This window comes from Pongo abelii, chromosome 20, assembly GCF_028885655.2.
Source record: "Pongo abelii isolate AG06213 chromosome 20, NHGRI_mPonAbe1-v2.0_pri, whole genome shotgun sequence".
NCBI classification, from domain to species: domain Eukaryota; kingdom Metazoa; phylum Chordata; class Mammalia; order Primates; family Hominidae; genus Pongo; species Pongo abelii.
Window position 1 is genome coordinate 48,785,062 of NC_072005.2, and position 17,905 is coordinate 48,802,966.

The 17,905-nt window shown below is 46.3% G+C and overlaps 1 protein-coding gene across 1 annotated transcript; it reads right to left on the reverse strand.

Annotated features, from left to right (window-relative positions):
* Window positions 1-4,632: 4,632 nt before the first annotated feature.
* On the reverse strand, window positions 4,633-16,895 carry LOC100457956 (pregnancy-specific beta-1-glycoprotein 8). The gene is made up of 5 exons (XM_024237485.2): window positions 16,700-16,895; window positions 15,104-15,469; window positions 9,199-9,477; window positions 6,182-6,460; window positions 4,633-5,781 (listed from the first exon to the last, which is right to left on the reverse strand). Exons 1-5 carry the CDS (start codon window positions 16,761-16,763, stop codon window positions 5,489-5,491), a joined length of 1,281 nt encoding a protein of 426 aa, XP_024093253.2. The 5' UTR covers window positions 16,764-16,895; the 3' UTR covers window positions 4,633-5,488.
* Window positions 16,896-17,905: the final 1,010 nt, after the last annotated feature.

Consider the following 17,905-nt stretch of genomic DNA (forward strand, 5'->3'; position numbering starts at 1 on the left):
CAGCTTTGTTCCATTGCTGGTGAGGAACTGCATTAGTTTGGAGGGGGAGAGGCGCTCTGCTTTTTAGAGTTTCGTTTTTCTGCTCTGTTTTTTCCCCATCTTTCTGGTTTTATCTACCTTTGGTCTTTGATGATGGTGATGTACAGATGGGTTTTTGGTGTGGATGTCCTTTCTGTTTGTTAGTTTTCCTTCTGACAGACAGGACCCTCAGCTGCAGGTCTGTTGGAGTTTGCTAGAGGTCCACTCCAGACCCTGTTTTCCTGGGTACCAGCAGTGGTGGCTGCAGAACAGTGGATTTTCATGAACCGCGAATGCTGCTGTCTGATCGTTCCTCTGGAAGTTTTGTCTCAGAGGAGTACCCGGCCCTGTGAGGTGTCAGTCTGCCCCTACTAGGGGGTGCCTCCCAGTTAGGGTGCTCGGGGGTCAGGGGTCAGTGACCCCCTTAAGGGGGCAGTCTGCCTGTTCTCAGATCTCCAGCTGCATGCTCGGAGAGCCACTGCTATCTTCAAAGCTGTCAGACAGGGACATTTAAGTCTGCAGAGGTTACTGCTGTCTTTTCGTTTGTCTGTGCCCTGCCCACAGAGGTGGAGCCTACAGAGGCAGGCAGGCCTCCTTGAGCTGTTGTGGGCTCCACCCAGTTTGAGCTTCCCAGCTGCTTTGTTTACCTAAGCAAGCCTGGGCAATGGTGGGCGCCCCTCCCCCAGCCTCGCTGCTGCCTTGCAGTTTGATCTCAGACTGCTGTGCTAGCAATCAGTGAGACTCCATGGGCGTAGAGCCCTCTGAGCCAGGTGCGGGATATAATCTCCTGGTGTGTCGTTTTTTAAGCCCTTCGGGAAAGCACGGTATTAGGGTGGGAGTGACCCGATTTTCCAGGTGCAATCTGTCACTCGTTTCTTTGACTAGGAAAGGGCAATGCCTGACCCCTTGCACTTCCCGAGTGAGCCAATGCCTCACCCTGCTTCGGCTAATGTATGGTGCACTGCACCCACTGTCCTGGGCCCACTGTCTGGCACTCCCTAGTGAGATGAACCCAGTACCTCAGATGGAAATGCATAAATCACCCATCTTCTGCGTCGCTCATGCTGGGAGCTGTAGACCAGAGCTGTTCCTGTTCAGCCTTCTTGGCTCCAGGACCCTATGATTAGCTTTTTGAGGAACAGCAAAACTGTTTTTCCTAGTGGCTGTACCTTTTTATATTCTCACCAGCAATGTATGAGGATTCCAAATTCTACATAATGCTGCTACTTGTTATTTAACTTTTTTAAAGAATGGTAGCCAGGTTTGTAGGTGTGATGTGGTGTCTCATTGCAGCTTTGACTTTGTATTTTCCTAATGACTAATGATGTTGAGTATCTCTTCACGTCCTTCTTGACTATTTGTATATCTTCTTTGAAGAAATGTCTATTTGTCTTTTTCCCATTTATAAATTGGATGGTTTCTCCCTTTGTTATTGAGTTATAGCTAGTTCTTTATATTATCTGGATAGGAAAACTGCCTATATGTGGTTTGCAAATATTTTCTCTCATTCTGTGTCTATTAATTATTTTCTTGATAATTTCCTTTTATGTACAAAAGTGTCACATCTTGATAAAGCCCAATTTATCTTGTTTTTCTTGTTTCTTATGCTTTTGTATCATATCTGAGAAACTATTGCGCATTTGAGATCATCAATATTTACCTCTATGTCTATTTTAAGATGTTTTTATGGTTATAAGTCTTATATTTAACTCACTGATGAATTTTTTAGAGAATTGTTTGATATGGTGGGAGGTAGAGTTATCTAAATTCACTGTTTTGCAAGTGGTTATCTAGTTGTTTCTGCACTATCATTTGAAAGGAGAATTGTTCACCCATTAAATTGTCTTGATGCCCTCTTCAAAGAGTAATTGACCATAAGTGTGAGGGTTTATTTCTAGACTCTCAATTCTATCCCATTTGTCTTTATGTCCAGTCTTTTTCCAGCAGCTTCTGTTTTAATAATTGTACTCCTTTGTGAGATTTCAAATAAGAAAGTCCAAGTGATACAACTTGTTTTGGCAATATTGTTTTGGCTATTCAGGGGTAATTTTTTGAAAGGTGGGGAGGCCAAAGTTTCACAATTGGGAAAGCCTTTACTGTGTTCTTCAGGGGGAAATTTGGGAAAACCTTTTCAGAAACTTTATCTAAGTAGGTAAACTGTCACCACTTTATTTGCTGAAGTGCTATGTTAAAGTGTGCATTGCCTCTTGTGGAAGAATTGTGAGACCCTGGAAGCACTTGCCCACGTGGTGAGAGACAGTGAATTCCACAATGAGGGGCAGAGAGGATGTTGTTTTTGGATACAGTGTTGTTGGGGTAGTTGTATACATCTCTACTTTTATGTCTCTGTATAGTGGGTATAGGGACCAACCCCACAGGGTCGGTGGGTTTTTCTCCCTGTATGCGGAGACGAGAGATTGTAGAAATGAAGACACAAGACAAAGAGATAAAAGAAAAGACAGCTGGGCCTAGGGTCCACTAACACCAAGACGCGGAGACCGGTAGTGGCCCCGAATGCCAGGCTGCGCTGGTATCTATTGGATACAAGACAAAGGGGCAGGATAGGGAGTGTGAGCCATCTCCAATGATAGGTAAGGCCACATGTGTCACGTGTCCACTGGACAGGGGTCCCTTCCCTGCCTGGCAGCTGAGGCAGAGAGAGGGAGGAGAAAGAGAGAGAGAGAGCTTACACCATTATTTCTGCTTATTAGAGACTTTTAGTACTTTCACTAATTTGCTACTGCGAAGTAAACGGCAGAGCCAGGTTTACAGGATGGAACATGAAGGCGGACTAGGAGTGTGACCACTGAAGCACAGCATCAATGGGAGACGGTCAGGCCTCCAGATAATTGTGGGTGGACCTGACTAATGTCAGGCCCTCTACAAGAGGTGGAGGAGGGGAGTCTTCTCTAAACTCCCCCTGGGAAAGGGAGACTCCCTTTCCTGGTCTGCTAAGTAGCAGGTGTTTTTCCTTGACCCTGAGACTACCACTAGACCAAGGTCCTCTTTGCAAGGGGCATCTTCCTAGATGCTGGCATTACCGCTAGACCAAAGAGTCCTCTAGTGGCCCCGTCTGGGCATAACAGAAGGCTCGCACTCTTGTCTTCCGATCACTTCTCACTATGTCTCCCCAGCTCCTATCTCTGTATGGCCTGGCTTTTCCTAGGTTATGATTATAGAAACGAGGATTATTATAATATTGGAATAAAGAGTAATTGCTACCAACTAATGATTAATGATATTCATATATAATCATATCTAAGATCTATGTCTGGTATAACTATTCTTCTTTTATATTTTATGATACTGGAACAGCTCATGCCCTCGGTCTCTTGCCTAGGCACCTGGGTGGCTTGCCGCCCACAAGCGGGCATGTCCATTGGACACAGTAGGTTTTGAAATCGTTGTTTATCCTCTGGGGTCTGGGTCTTGGCTTACCTGTTAGCTGCAGCTGAAGGAGGTGTCTGCTAAAGCAATGATACCTGTGGGGAGAAGAAGGGTTCAGCAGAGTGAAAGTAGCTGGGGCTCAGAGAAGCCAGGAAAGTCTGACTCTTAGAAACTGTGGGTCAGCAGATGGGTGTCCTCAGGGGTAAATGGGCCATGCCGGTAGCCACTGCAGTGGACTGGAAGAAGGTAAGGGATGCTGGGTATCCCATGTTCTCTCTCAGCTCTGTAGCTGAAGATTTGGGCCCTGGGCTGGTATGGCCCTGCAGCAGGGGAAGGGTATAAAAGAATGGCTGCATATCAGGACCAAGTCCATGTCATCTTCTTTGTCATTGTTACTGCAGATGGAGGATTCTGTTCAGAGACCTGGCCTGGACAGTTGGGAGGGCCCACCGCATTCTTTTAAAATTATTTTAAGAGAACAGTATTAGCAAATGTGGCAGATGTTTTATTCTGCTAGAATCAGTATTACTCTCACGTTTTTCAATGTATCTCTTAGGAAACGGCGAGAGCCATCCACACAATGTGCATTTAAAGGGGAGTCTATTATAATTTCTGCTTTCCTCCCTCTTTATAGAAACCATCTTCTCTGCAAACACACAGGTAATATCTCTGTGTTCATTTCTATTGGGAGCCCCGTATGCAAGATGGAGAGAGCCACATTTCCCCCTGAGATGTTATGTAAATTTTGAGGTTGAGATAACACATCTGACACTCTATTGTTACCCTGAGAAGCTACTACATGTGAAATTCTAATGACTGCATTATCCTGCCAAGTGAAAGAGGCAGGCATGAGCAAGGACAGTTAAGAGGGGTGAGAGCCTCATCATGATGGGTAGTCTTGTTCTGACATCTTGGGAAAAACTGTCCACAGTGTGAAGTCATCATCTTGTTTTCCTGGTTTACAGTTTGAGCGTCTGCCGTTATGGTGTTGAACATTTTGTTGAGTTCTGAGTGGCTCAGACGTCAGGTACAAGGGTTTTCCCATGAAATTTACATTGAGTTGTCCACCTCCAGCTCATAGGGCTTCTGGAACAGAGTGGGTCTTGCTCTTAGTGATTCCATGGGAGAAAATGGAATTGGAGGAACTAATAGAATTCAGGGTAATGTCCGGTCTACAGGTGGATAATAAAAACAGAGAAACAATGAACAGAGCTGCAATCTCATTAGAGGTATACTACAGTTTTTATTTTCCACATAATTTTTCTCTCTATCGGCATCTCTAATTTTACCAATGATAATTTGAGTAGAATAAGTTTGTTTGCAAAATAGGTTGAGTTTCTTCAAACATGGTCTGATTCTTTCCATAAGTGCAGCAAGAGTAGCAGTGGATCATGTAGGCTGTCTTTTAAAATTTTGTTTGCTCTAAGTTTTTATAAGGTATCTCAGATTAAGCTTTTACAAAACTCTTGAGAATAGGAAGCCAAACCAAGGCTGACTTCAGACTTTGCCTGCAGTTCATATTGGTTCATTCTATCTATATTCTTAAATATAACATCGCAGTCAAAGCCTTGGTAATATAACCAATGATTTCAAATGTGTCCTGTTACAAAGAGAGCAGGTTGTTACTGTATTTGTACAAATATGTGTATTACAAAAACATATCAATACTCATGAATAGTTGCCCAATTCTCGGGCAGTCAGGTAGAGAACAAAAGTAAATGTTTCAATTATCATTCCCAGAAGAATAGTTTATCAAACTGCTATAAGTTATAGATAGATGAAAAGAGAAAAATTCCATAAATCTAGAAAACAAACCATTTAAAGAATCAGCAAATTTTCAAATAAAAATCATAAAAACATATCCTCATTATTATCAATTATTTCAATGAAATCAATGTTTTTCCTGCTTGGTCTAGGCTCGGAATTTTTTGAAGATATTAGCCTGTTTGTTTAAGTTTTGGAAGTTCTTAGACAAATTGGGAGGGTTCAGAAGGAGAATTTGGGATTTGCTTGTGCCCATGGGACACAGGCTGGGAATAAAAATGTTTTCCTGACTCTTCTCTGAATGCCAGATAGACTCCACCTAAAATCCTATTGCCAAGGATGCTGGGATCCACTTACCAAAGACTTTGACTGTCATGGATTTGGAGCTTTCCTTGCCAGTGGCTGAGTTACGAGCAGAACAAACATAGAGTCCGCTATGATTTGTAGTAATTTGGCGGATAAAGAGCTTTTGTCCTGATAGCTGAAACTTCCCATTAATTGTCCAAGAATACTCTGCCGGTGGGTTAGAGTCCGCGAAGCAGGACAAGTAGAGGATTTCTCCTGAACGGTAATAGGTGAATGAAGGGAAAATTCTGGGGAGGTCTGGACCATCTGGAGCAAAGAGAATAAAGCCACAGGTGATGTCATCCAAGGGAAGGGGATGCGCCTGGTCTCTTAAAGGGACACCGTGACCCTCTGAGCCAAGACACATCCTCAAGTCCCAGCCAGACCCCCTCTATATTCGCTGAGCCGAAGCCTGAGGTATTCACCTGTTTCTGCCATCACAAGCTGTGGGCCCCAAGTCTCCCATGACAAGAGCGTCCCCTCCCCTTATATTCTTGGTTAAGGCTGCGCCTACCCAGGATTTCCTGGGGCAGGGAGTCATGGCCAGCTCAGATGTCCAGAAGTATAGGTGTCTATACCTGGGTTGGAGAGAGACTGAGAGGCCTGGCCTGTGGTCGTTTGGATTGAAGCTGGTGTCCTGGCCCACAGAGGAACAAAAGATACTCACAGAGGACATTCAGGGTGACTGGGTAACTGCGGATTCCACCATATCGGTCCCGTATTTCACATTGATAGGGTCCTGTTTCATTTCTCGTGACACTGGGTAGAATGAGGATCCTGTTTTCAATGGGTCTCTTTACCCTGGGAATGACCGGGAGGCTCTGACCATTTAGCCACCAAATGTAGGTGTAGTTCTTACTCTTAGGTTCACAGGTGAAGTTTAAGACATCCTTATTCTCCCTGGGGTTTAAGTTGTTGATGGTGATGTAGGGCTTGGGCAGCTTCGCTGTGTGGATAACAGAGAGAAGATTGTCCTGTGTGGTACCTTTGATTCCTCCACAGACATCCTTCAATCAGATTTGGCATCTCCCACCTCTCAGCCCACCTGAGTCCTTGAAAGCCAATAGCTGGTGCGTGTGTCACAAGACCGATGCATGATGATCTAAGGGCTCAAAGCTGTGAGGCCGCCTGCTCTGTCTAAGGGAAACACAGTCTTTCTCAAGTGTCAATTGAGCAGCAGTGTTGGGTCACGGACAGACACGTCAGTGGGAGTCACAGCCCCTGGTACCCCTCCCAGTCCCTCCCTAATCAGTTGACTGGCTGGCTAACCTTGGGTTCGTTACCTGGAATGTGCAACTGTTGGGACCCTTCCAAATTCCATCTTACTTTGCCCCCCTAGATGTGATTTCTCTGCAGCTTCCATTTCCAAGGACATTCTAGAGATGAGTAATAATGGGACTTCCCATTGTCCTGAAACCCTGAAGATACCAAGCAGCCTGGCCTGGGACTGGATGTTTCAGCATAAATAACACAGGGGAGACCAGAGTCAAGCCTGGAGGTCATTTGAGTCATCAGGCTGTGGAGGCACAAGGTGGGGCAGTTTTTTGCAGGTGTTTCATGATGACTTACTTGAACCAGTGACCTCTAAAGATAGAGCAGAGTGCAAGGAATGATCTAGAAAGAGTGAAGGGGACAGGCAAGAGCTGGTGGCCTTGGAGCAGAACCATGTTCCCTGTCCTGGGTTCTTTAAGTTTCCTCTCTTTCTGCAGAAGGCAGGTGACGGCCATTTGGATCTTTCCAGAAATACATGTGGACATTTGCAAATGCAGAACTGACTGGTGGAAAGGGTGGGAATGAACTGCTGTAAATCTGGTCCTCATGGACCATGTGTGTTTGATGGATATGAGGCAAATTTGGAGAGAAGTTTTGCAAATATTTTCTTTCACTGGACATTCTACTCTCTGATTCCATTGGGTTGACTACTCTAGGGACCTCAGGTAAGTGGATTCCAGAGTGAATATGAGAAGAGACTGCTGGTTTCCAGGAGCTGGGAGTGAGGAGAATCGGAAGTTGTTCATGGGTGTTCAGTTTCAGTTATGCAGGGTGGGGAGGTTCTAGAGATCTGCTGTAGAGCTCGATGCCTATAGTTCACACACATTGAGTATTTCTTATGCATAAGACTTAGGACAAAAATTGTTATGGATTTCTGACATTTTTTGATTCTGAAATGTTTCTCGTATACTAACTGGTTTAGCATCCCAAATCTGAAAGATTCAAAATCTAAAATGGTTCATTGAGCATTTCTTTTCATCATCAGATTAGTAGGCAAAAGTGGGAGGTGATAAGCCAAAGATATTCGTGCCCTTTTTTTTTCTGTTTTATGTTTCTAGCTTGGTGATTAGTTTTCGGTCAATTCCATACTGGCCATGCTGCACTCGTATATTTTTGAAAGCTTGGGATGTGGAGCCTTTGAAGGCTGATTGCTATTTTCTATGTCATCAGAACTTTCCACCTTTTCATGTTTGCCCCATTTTCTCAGTGTTTATGTTGTGGCAGTCATTAATAAGAGCCTGTCAGGTCAGATTTAGGACAGAGTTTTCTAATTCTGCAAAAAATGTTACTGGGATTCTGGTAGGGGTTGCATTGAATCTGCAACTCACTATGGGTAATATTGTCTTTCTAATAATATTGATTCTTCAAATCTATGAAAATGAAATGTCCTTCCATATACTGATATCATCTTTAATTTCTTTCAGCAATTTCTTGTAGTTTTCAGGGTATAATCATTTGACCTTTTTGATTAAAGATATTTGAAAATATTTTATTGCTTTTGACGTTAATGTGAATTGAAATTCTTTTCTTAATTTCCTTTCAGATTTTTCATTGTTAGTGTATAGTCTAAAGAATGACCTAGAAAGAGTGAAGGGGACAGGGAAAAGCTGGTGGGTTTGGAGCAGAAACATATTCCCTGTCCTGGGTTTTTGATTTTCCCTCTCCCTTTGCAGAGGGCAGGTGGCTCTTCCCTGATAGCTAGATAGACTTCACGGGAAAACATATTGCCAGTGCTCCAGGGTTCCACTTACCAGGGACTATGGTCCTCTTGATTATGAGATTTGTTCCACCAGTGGCTGAGTTATGGATGAAGCAGACATAGACCCCTCTATGTGTTTTAGTGATTTGCGGGATAAAGAATACTTGTGCTGATTGCTGGAACTTCCCATCAATCAGCCAAGAATGCTCTGACAGTGGGGGAGAGTCTGTGAGGCAGGAGATCTTGGGGACCTCCCCAGTATGGTAATAGGTGTATGAGGAAGAATTGGTGGGGGCATCCAGGCCATGTGAAGCAAAGAGAATAAAGTCACAGGCGATATTGTCAGAGGGAAGGGAAAATCCTTGCCTGTGGAATGGCCACAATCACAGTGACCCTTTAAGCCAAGTCACAACATTGAACTCCCAGCCAAATCCCCACTGTGTTCAATGATCTGGAGCCTGAGACATTCACCTGTTTCTCCCATCACAAGCTGTGGACCCTGAGTCTCCCATGAGAGGAGCAGCCTCTTTTCTCCTATTGTTGATCAAGCCTAGGCCTACTCTGGTTTGTCTGGGGCAGAAAATCATGGCCAGGTTTGATGTCCAGGGGTAAAGGTCTCTGTACTTGGACCTGAGAGGGACTGAGAGGCCTGGCCTCTGGCCATGTGTATTTGGGATGGCAGCCTGGCTCACAGAGGTACAGAAGATACTCACGGAGGAGATTCAGGGTGACTGGGTCACTGCGGCTGGCACTCACTGGGTTCCGTATTTCACATTCATACGGTCCTGCAGTATGCTTTGTGACACCCAATAGAAAGAGGGTCCTGTTGGTTTCGGACAGCTGCAACCTGTGAGTCATAGGGAGGCTCTGACCATTCATCCACCACCAGTAGCTTGCATCCGGATTCTCAGGATCACAGGTTAAGCTCACAGCCTCCATGGCCTCCCTGGGGTTTAAGTTGCTGCTGGAGATGGAGGGCTTGGGAGTCTCCACTGTGCAGAAAATAGAGAGAAATTTGCCCTATGTGGCACCTTTGATTCCTCCAAAGGCATTTTTCAGTCAGAGTTGGCACTTCCCACCCCTTAGCCCACCCAAGTCCTTTAAAGCCCATGGCAGGTGTGTGTATTACAAGACAGATGCATGGCAATCTGAGGGCTCAGAGATGGTGAGGCTGCCTTCTTTATGTGGGAGAAGCACAGACTTTCTGAAATGTGAATTGAGCAGCAGCATTGGGTCATGGAAGGACACAGGACCAGCAGTCACAGCCCCTGGTGCCTCTCTGAGTCCCTCCATCTCCAACTGCCTGCCTGGTCCACCTTGTGGTCCTTACTTGGAGCATGCAGTGCTGGAATCTTCTTAGTCTCAGTCTGACTTTGCCCCCCCAAGACATGTTTTGTCTGCAGCTTCCCTTTCCAAGGACTTCCTAGAGATGGATGATGGAACTTCCCATTGTCCTGAAACCCTTTGGGTACTGGAAAGCCTGGCCTGGGACTGGGTACTTCAGCAGAAATAACAGAGGGGAGACCAGAGTCAAGCCTGGAGGTCAGTTCAGTCATCAGGCAGTGGATCTACAAGGTGGGGCAGTTTTCCCAGATGTCTCATAGTGACTGACTTGAGCCAGTGACTCTAAAGATAGAGCAGAGTCCAAGGAATGACCTACAAAGAGTGAAGGGAACAGGCAAGAGCTAATAGCTTTGGACCAAGACCATGTTCCCTGTTCTGGGTCCATGATGCTCCCTTCCCCCTGTAGAGGGCAGGTGACGAACATGTGGCTCTTTCTAGAAATACATGTGGGTGTTTGCAAGTGCAGAAATGTCTGGTGGAAAGGGCGATCATGAGCTGATGATGGAAATCTGTCCCTCATGGACCATATGTGTTTGGTGGATTTTAGACCAATATTTGGGAAGAAGTCTTGCAGATACTTTCTCTCATTAGACATTCTACTCTCTGATTCTGAGTTTGACTACTCTATGTACCTCATATCAGTGGATTCCAGAGTGAATCAGAGAGTAGAATAGTAGTTTCTAGGAGGTGGGATCAGGGGAATAGGGCGTTGTTCCGTGGGTGCACGGTTTCAGTTATGCAGGATGAGGAGGTTCTAGAGATCTCCTGTATAGCCTCACGCCTATAATTCATACAGGTAAAGTGCTCCTTATGCAGAAAGCTTAAAACAAAGTGTTTTGGATTTCTATTTTTTTATTTTGGAATAATTGCAGTATATGTACTGGTTTAGCATCCCAAATCTGAAAAATTTAAAATCCAAAATGCACCAGTAAGCACTTCATTTTAGCATCACAGCAGTGGTCCAAAATGTTGAGTTTTGGAGCATTTCAGATTTTTTATTTCTGGATTTGGGATGCTCAATTTGTAATCCTGTAGTTTTCCCAGAAAAATTTGTCAGGAGTTCAGACCTCATGTTATGTTCTGAGTCTAGTAACAAAAAAAATTGGAAGGAAACATTAAAATGTTTTCATGAGTGGAAATTTTTACTGATGGTCCAAACATGTAAGATCAATTGCTGGTAGTAGTATTTCTCTTGAGACCAAAATAAGGTTTAGGTGTGCCATGAATTCCAGCAGGATCACATTATGCTCAAAGAAATATGCCAAAGGTGATTTGAAATTAGCTACTCCTTAAGTAGAGAGAGTCCCGTTAAAAGGACAGAACTGGTCAGTGCATCAATTACATAAAGGGAGGAATGATGCCAAATTAAAAGAAGTGATGTGTGTTATGTTAGTAAATATAGAAAGAACTCCCTGGTTCTAATTTCTGTGCAGAGTCAGGAAAAATGGTGAGGACCCCAAAACAGCTATGTGAAATGCTTTCTTCATTTTCTCTTAAGCTCAGGAAACACCACTAGAGTTTAAGTTTGTGTGAATTAGGAAGAGTCTAAGTGAGATGCCAATGGCTCGTGTGTCTCCCACACGAAGAACTCCAACTTATGAAAACGGCATCATCATGAGGAAACAGTTGTATGTGGCACAGGCAGTAAAAGCATCAGATAGCATCCACCTGGCCACCTCCAACTGGTCCCCAAAACCACCAGTATTCCCATTACGTGTACATTACAGCCTTTGTAGTTGGTCCACAACTACAAAATTTAAAAGTTGTCATTGTCAAAATATTAAATATGAAGTTGAATATATTGTTCCACTTCTTTTCCCCACTCTTTTTGAACTTTCCTGTTTCAGTTTTGGAAGTTTCTATTGACACATCCTCAAGCTAGGGATCCTTTCTTCAGCTGTGTGCAGTCTACCAGTAAGCATCAAAAGCATTCTTCATTTCTCTAACAGCATTTTTTTTTCTGAGACAGAGTCTCACTCTGTCACCCAGGCTGGAGTGCAGTGGCATGATCTCAGCTCACTGCAAGCTCCGCCTCCCAGGTTCACGCCATTCTCCTGCCTCGGCCTCCCAAATAGCTGGGACTACAGGTGCCCGCCACCACGCCCGGCTAATTTTTTGTATTTTTAGTAGAGAGGGGGTTTCACCATGTTAGACAGGATGGTCTCTATCTCCTGAACTTGTGCCCGTGTCAGCCTCCGGAAGTGCTGGGATTATAGCCGTGAGCCACGGTGCCCAGCCGTCTCTGAGGGATTTTAACGAGTTATTGCCTTTTGAGTTTGTTCAGCTTTTTACTTAGAGTCAGAACCGAGTGACAAATATCAAGCTTGTTATATGCCTGTTAGGAAGCCAGAAGTCTCTAGGAAGTGACCAGAGAATGTGAGCTCCATAGCAGGTTGAGGATGGAGTCACAAGTGAAACGGGTGAGATGAGCCCATGGACTTTAGGGACTGCAGGCCTGTCCAGCCTCTGACACCCTGGTGAGTCAATGTAAAGATTACAACAGTGACAGCAGACTAGCATGGCTGAGTCCATCTGGCATCTAGTCTCAGGCTGGCTGTCCTCACTCATTCCTGGGCATAGGCCAGGCTAACCTTGGGAGAAATTTTGTTTATGGTTTAGCTTTGAAGAAGAATGATAATAGTTCCTCCATAAAACTAACACCCTTACTTTGCCCAGGGACTGCCTTTGTCAAACTAGTGAAAGACCATGAGATTAAGATTATAGGAGGGAACTGAATTCTGCTAAAATGTAGGCACAGTTTGTATAATCCCTGACTGCTGCAATGTCATTTGGCTAGAGTTTACAAAATTTGTGACTAATTGCTCTTATAGATAACATCACTATTGTAGAATGTGAGATTGGTCTCTTGAGATGTTTCTCATTCTTTTGCATTCTGGCAACCGGCTGACCTCATCCATACCTATGACTAATGGCTCAGCCAGTCATGTGGTCCCTACCTAGAGGCAGATTCAAGCACAAACAGATCATTTCCCTCTGCCCACATGATTCCATCACCAAGCAGTCAGCAGTACTCATTTTTCAGTCCTGTGTCCCTGAAAATACCCTTGAAAATCTCTGACCTCTGATCCACTGGGGAGGCTGATTTGAGTGATAACAATCATCCGTCCTCCTGTTTGGCAGACTTGTATTCGTTAAAATCTTTCTTTACTACAAACCACCATTTCAATACATTTTTTTTTTCATGTAGGAGGCCAGAAGAACTTCTCTGGCAATGATAAGAGTGGATGGAGGAACTGCCTATCCCTGTCCCATGGTCTTGTCCACAGGTCAGCCTCACAAAGCAAAAGAGCCCTTGATGGGAATATAGTGGAAGGTCGTTCTCTTAGTGATGTAGGGACATTGGCTGGAGATGAAGCCTGGCAGGAGTGGCAACTCCAGATGATTTCTGTGCCTTTCCTATTTCCTGGGAGGTGGGCCAGGCCACAGTGTTAGCGGGAAGGGAATGGAACAGCCAGCCTAGTTAGAGGGAGTGTCTGGGGAAGGCCTAGGGGTGGAGGAAGAAGCTATGCAGGACAGGGCTTGCCAGTCAGAATGAAGTGGGAGGAAGATGAGGGACACAGAGAAGCAGAGAGAGGCAGAGACACCATGGCAGTGAGCAGTGAGGGAGACACTGACTTCAGAGACCCCAGGGACCAGGTGCCCCCAGTTCCACAGTCCAGGACCAAGGAGCCCTGAGAACCCTCCGGTGGCCAAAGTGCTTCAGAGTTGCATGAGGTGGGGTGGCTTTAGGGGGAAGAGCTAGTGGGGGGATGAAACATGGGTGTCAGTCTCTGAAGGACAAGGCACAGGTGTGGCTAGAACCTCCTAGGATTCTGCATCCAAAATCCAGTCTCTAAGGAGGTTTTGGATCATTCATTTCTTCATTCCATTCCTTCATTTGTTATGTGAGAACTCCTGAGTGTGTGTCTCTCGCTGGGCCTGTGCTGGTGCAGGGTGCGAGTGGGGAAAGAAAACAAGGTCCTCTCATTGATCCTCTCATGATAGTGACATGGACACTTTGGGAAACACAGGATTTCAGGTTGAGTGATGGGGGATAAGATCTGAGGGGGAGGCCTGGACGTGTTTTTTGCACTGACTCTGACAGTTGAGGCAGGTGATTTAGTTCTGGAGTACAGACTAATCAGCTGACCATTTGCTCTCACTCCTCTGAGGTTTGGATGCCTAAGAAGAGAGGATTTGAGCCAATAAATGACTCTGGGGTGCTTGGAACCCAGTAAGCCCTCACTTCTGGTGGAGGAGAGGATTGGCCTGTGGCTGCAGACAGACCTCATGTGACCCTGGTCTCCCCTTTGTGTTGGTGTGACTCTGGTTCAGTGACTGCGCCTTCCTGTGCCTCAGTTTTCTCTCAATCAAATAAGCGAAATGGCAAATGGACTGTGGCTTTTCATGCTATCTGTGAATAAATGTTAAATTATTCACAGTCAGCTGACCTAATGCTTGGCACAGTGGAGGTGTTCACACAAACAGCATTTATTATTAATTTGCTTCCATGAGAAAGCATGTTTACGTCAGATCCCTGTGGACATGCTGCTTCCTGGTACATCTTCTGTCTTCTGTTTCTGCTTCTGGGGACATTAGACTTTCTATGGACTGTCCTAAGCCTCCTAAGGCAGTTGGCTGATGGCCTACAAAGCTTGTCTTTCTGTCCTCTCCACTCTGAGTGTCAGGTGAAGAGAACCCTGTCCTTGCCCAAATGAGGCTCTGAGGGCTGATCCCTGGCTGGTGAGCAGCTCCAGGAGACACAGTCCTCAGACAGCTGGAAAATCCTTGGTCCCAGTAAGCCCAGCCCAAGAAGCCACAACCCAGCCCTGGCACAGGCTCCTCAGCTTTATCTGGAGCAAGGATTTAGGGACACGGTCTGGGGGTGAGGCTTCTAGGGCTGAGCTATTGTGAGGGTATCTCATGGGGTCCCTCAGGCCAAGCCCTACTCAGTTCTCCAGGGTCTTTGTCAGGGTCAAATTTATGAAGAGGGCATGAGGTGCTTGGCTGAGACTGATCTCCTCCTGCTGAGTCCCCCCATCAGACTGTCGTTCCTTGGCAGCAAGTGTCTGCAGGGTCTGGATGCGGGAAAGGAATTCTGATCTGTTGAAATTTGTCTCTTCTGTGTGTGTCCTGAACTACATGTCGAAACTCCAGCATGGGACATAATGCAGAGAGGGACACAGGCACAGTCCAGGCCTGACAATCCTGTGTGTGTGAAGTAGAAGTGACCCCTGCCCCCCCAACACCCAGGGATGATGTGAAATCACTTACGGTATAAGGTGAAGGTGAAATTTCCAGTTACTCCTCTAGTCCCATCACCTCCCTTTATGATGTATAAGGTGTAGGATCCTGCGTCCTCCCGGGTGACATTCTGGATCAGCAGGGATGCATTGGAATATACTGTTTCTCGTCCACTGTGTGCAGGCCCATATATAATTATTTGACCATCTACTACATATGATGTAATATAATGGTAGAGGTCCGTCATTTTTCGTTTGTACCAGATGTAGCCAGTAAGATTCTGGGGCAAATTGTGGACAAGTAGAAGAACATCCTTCCCCTCAGAAACTTTGGGTGGCTGGGCTTCAATCGTGACTTGGGCAGTGGTAGGTGGATTCCAGAAGTTTAAAAGTGATGCTAGCAGGTGGAGAGAGCATCAGTCAATATTGAGACCTATGTATTAGGGTGAAAAGATGGGGTCCTGTGTCCTGAGAAGGTCTCTTCTGCCCTCAGCCTTGAAGACACAGACACACACGCATACAAACAAACACACACACACACAAAAGTGGCATGTTTGTTTGTGTGTGTGTATGTGTGTGTGTCCTACTGTCCTACTAGGTCAAGGTTAGCAACATGACCCCCATTCCTTGAGCACTTCTGAGCTTGGCATTTTTCTGTTTGGAATCCTCTTCCCCAGGGGTCCGCACGGCCCCCTCCACACTGCCCTCCAGTCCTGCTCACATCAGGGCATCCTTAGACTTCTGTCCTGACACCTCCTTCAAAGACCTGGGTCTTCCCTTTCTGATCTTTCCCTGCTCTGCTCCCTCCAGGGTTCTTGTCAACACCTGACCTCACATTCTAGATCTCTTTGCATGTCTGTCTTCCTCCCCATGACAGCATGAGCTCCGTGAGTACAGGGACTTTTGTGATCTTGTTTGCACCCCAGTGCCTGGAACAGGCTGCAGACTCCGTTGATGTGAGAGTTCTCAGGGCCCTCCACGCCCTGGGTGTTTTATTTCCCCCGATTGTTGAGGATTTTTGGTGAGGACAGTGTTTCATGTCCTGCTGATATTTTTATTTGAAGTGTCATCTGATATATTTATTATTATCATTTTTCAAAATGTGGTGGCCCCTGATGAGGAATCAGGAAAACAGAACATTTAAGATTTTCCTACCTCTTACCAATTCCGGTTCAATGTGACTTTCCTGTTTTGACCCCTGTCCCTCTGGTTTATCTTCCCCTATCCAGGGTCCAACAGAGCCTTCTTTCATTTTCTTTCTGTGTCTTTTTTTTTTTTTTTGAGACGGAGTCTCGTACTGTCGCCCAGTCTGGCGTGCAGTGGTGCTATCTAGGCTAGCTGCAACTTCTGCCTCCCGGGTTCAAGTGATTCTCCTGCCTCAGCCTCCCGAAAGCTGTGATTACATGACCACACCACCATAGCTGGTTAATTTTTTGTAGTTTTAGTAGAGACAGGGCTACACTGTGTTGGCAGGACTGATCTTGAACTCCTGATCTCGTGATCCACAGACCTCAGCCTCCCAAAGTGCTGGCTTCTTTTATTTTTTAGAACCCCATCCTCTCCAGGAGACCCCATCCAGTCACACTGCTTCTTCCTCATGTCCTCTCCCAGGAAATTCTCTCCTCACCTGTGAGCAGGAACCCCTTCCAGGTGATGCGCTGTGTGCAGGGAGGGGCTGAGAGGGGCCCCATGGTCTCTGCTGCCTGCGTGTTCTCCTCAGTGGAGATGAGCCTAGGATCCAGAAACTTCCTGAGCACGGCTGTCACCTGTGCTGTCCTTCCTCTTTCTGCGCTGAGCCTCTTCCCAGGGCAGGAGCACCTCTCAGGCTCATGGGCGGGGTCAGGCCCAGGACACCTCTCTGTCCCCTCCTCTCTCAGTCCTGCCTCCTTCTCCCTCCTTCTGTTTTTCCTTTTGTCTGTGTTTCAGGTCCCTGGGAACTGTGGAGGCCTCTGCCTTTTTCAGCATTGATCCTTTCACCGAACCTCAACACACTCTGTGCAGACACACCCACACCCACACCCACACACACACACACAGAAGAGACACACACAGACCCACACAGTCACACACATACCCTGCAGGTTGGACAAGGACAGTCCTGGGCCTCAGCCTCCTGCTGTCCCCATGGCTCTGGGTCGGGGTGCACATTCACGCCCTTTGCCCTCTTTCATCCCCATCTGGCTCTCCCCTGCAGTGCAGGAGGCTGAAGCTGCACCAGGTCCCTGTCACAGTGACACCCCATTGTGCTGTGGGTGAGCTGTGTGTTGCTGGTGAGAGGGACCCTTCCTTTCTCTAATCGTGTCTAGCTTGGCTGCAGCTTCCAAGGATGGACATTCAGGACCTGGGTGTCCCAGAGGAAACTGTCCTTCCTGGAGGTGTGCAGGGTGAATCTCTCATGCCTCTTGGGAGGAGAGGCTTGTGCTGGTTGCTCTGTGGGGGCTTTGAGTCCCATAGTCAAAAGGAGAGTTCTCGGTCACTCTATGGCTCCCTGGGATCTGGCGGCTGAGCAGGAGCTCAGGGTTTCTCATGTTCTTCCTGATCATCTTTGATGTCCTCTCTTCTCTGCCCAGCTGATTGAACTGTGGTCACCACACCTTCTCCCTGGTGGTACACAAGGAAGTGGGGAGTTACCCACGAACCCCGCGGGACATGGCTTGTTGAGACGCAGGAGGGGGAGACTGGGACAGAGCAGGGGTTCAGAGCTGGAAAGATTCATCCCGACTTACTCCTTGGCCATGATGGGCTCAGCCCTCCATGTGCTGACGTACCCAGGGTTCTGTCCTGAGGTTTTTGACCTGGCCAAGCTGCTATCTGTAGAGGAGGAACAGGCAGT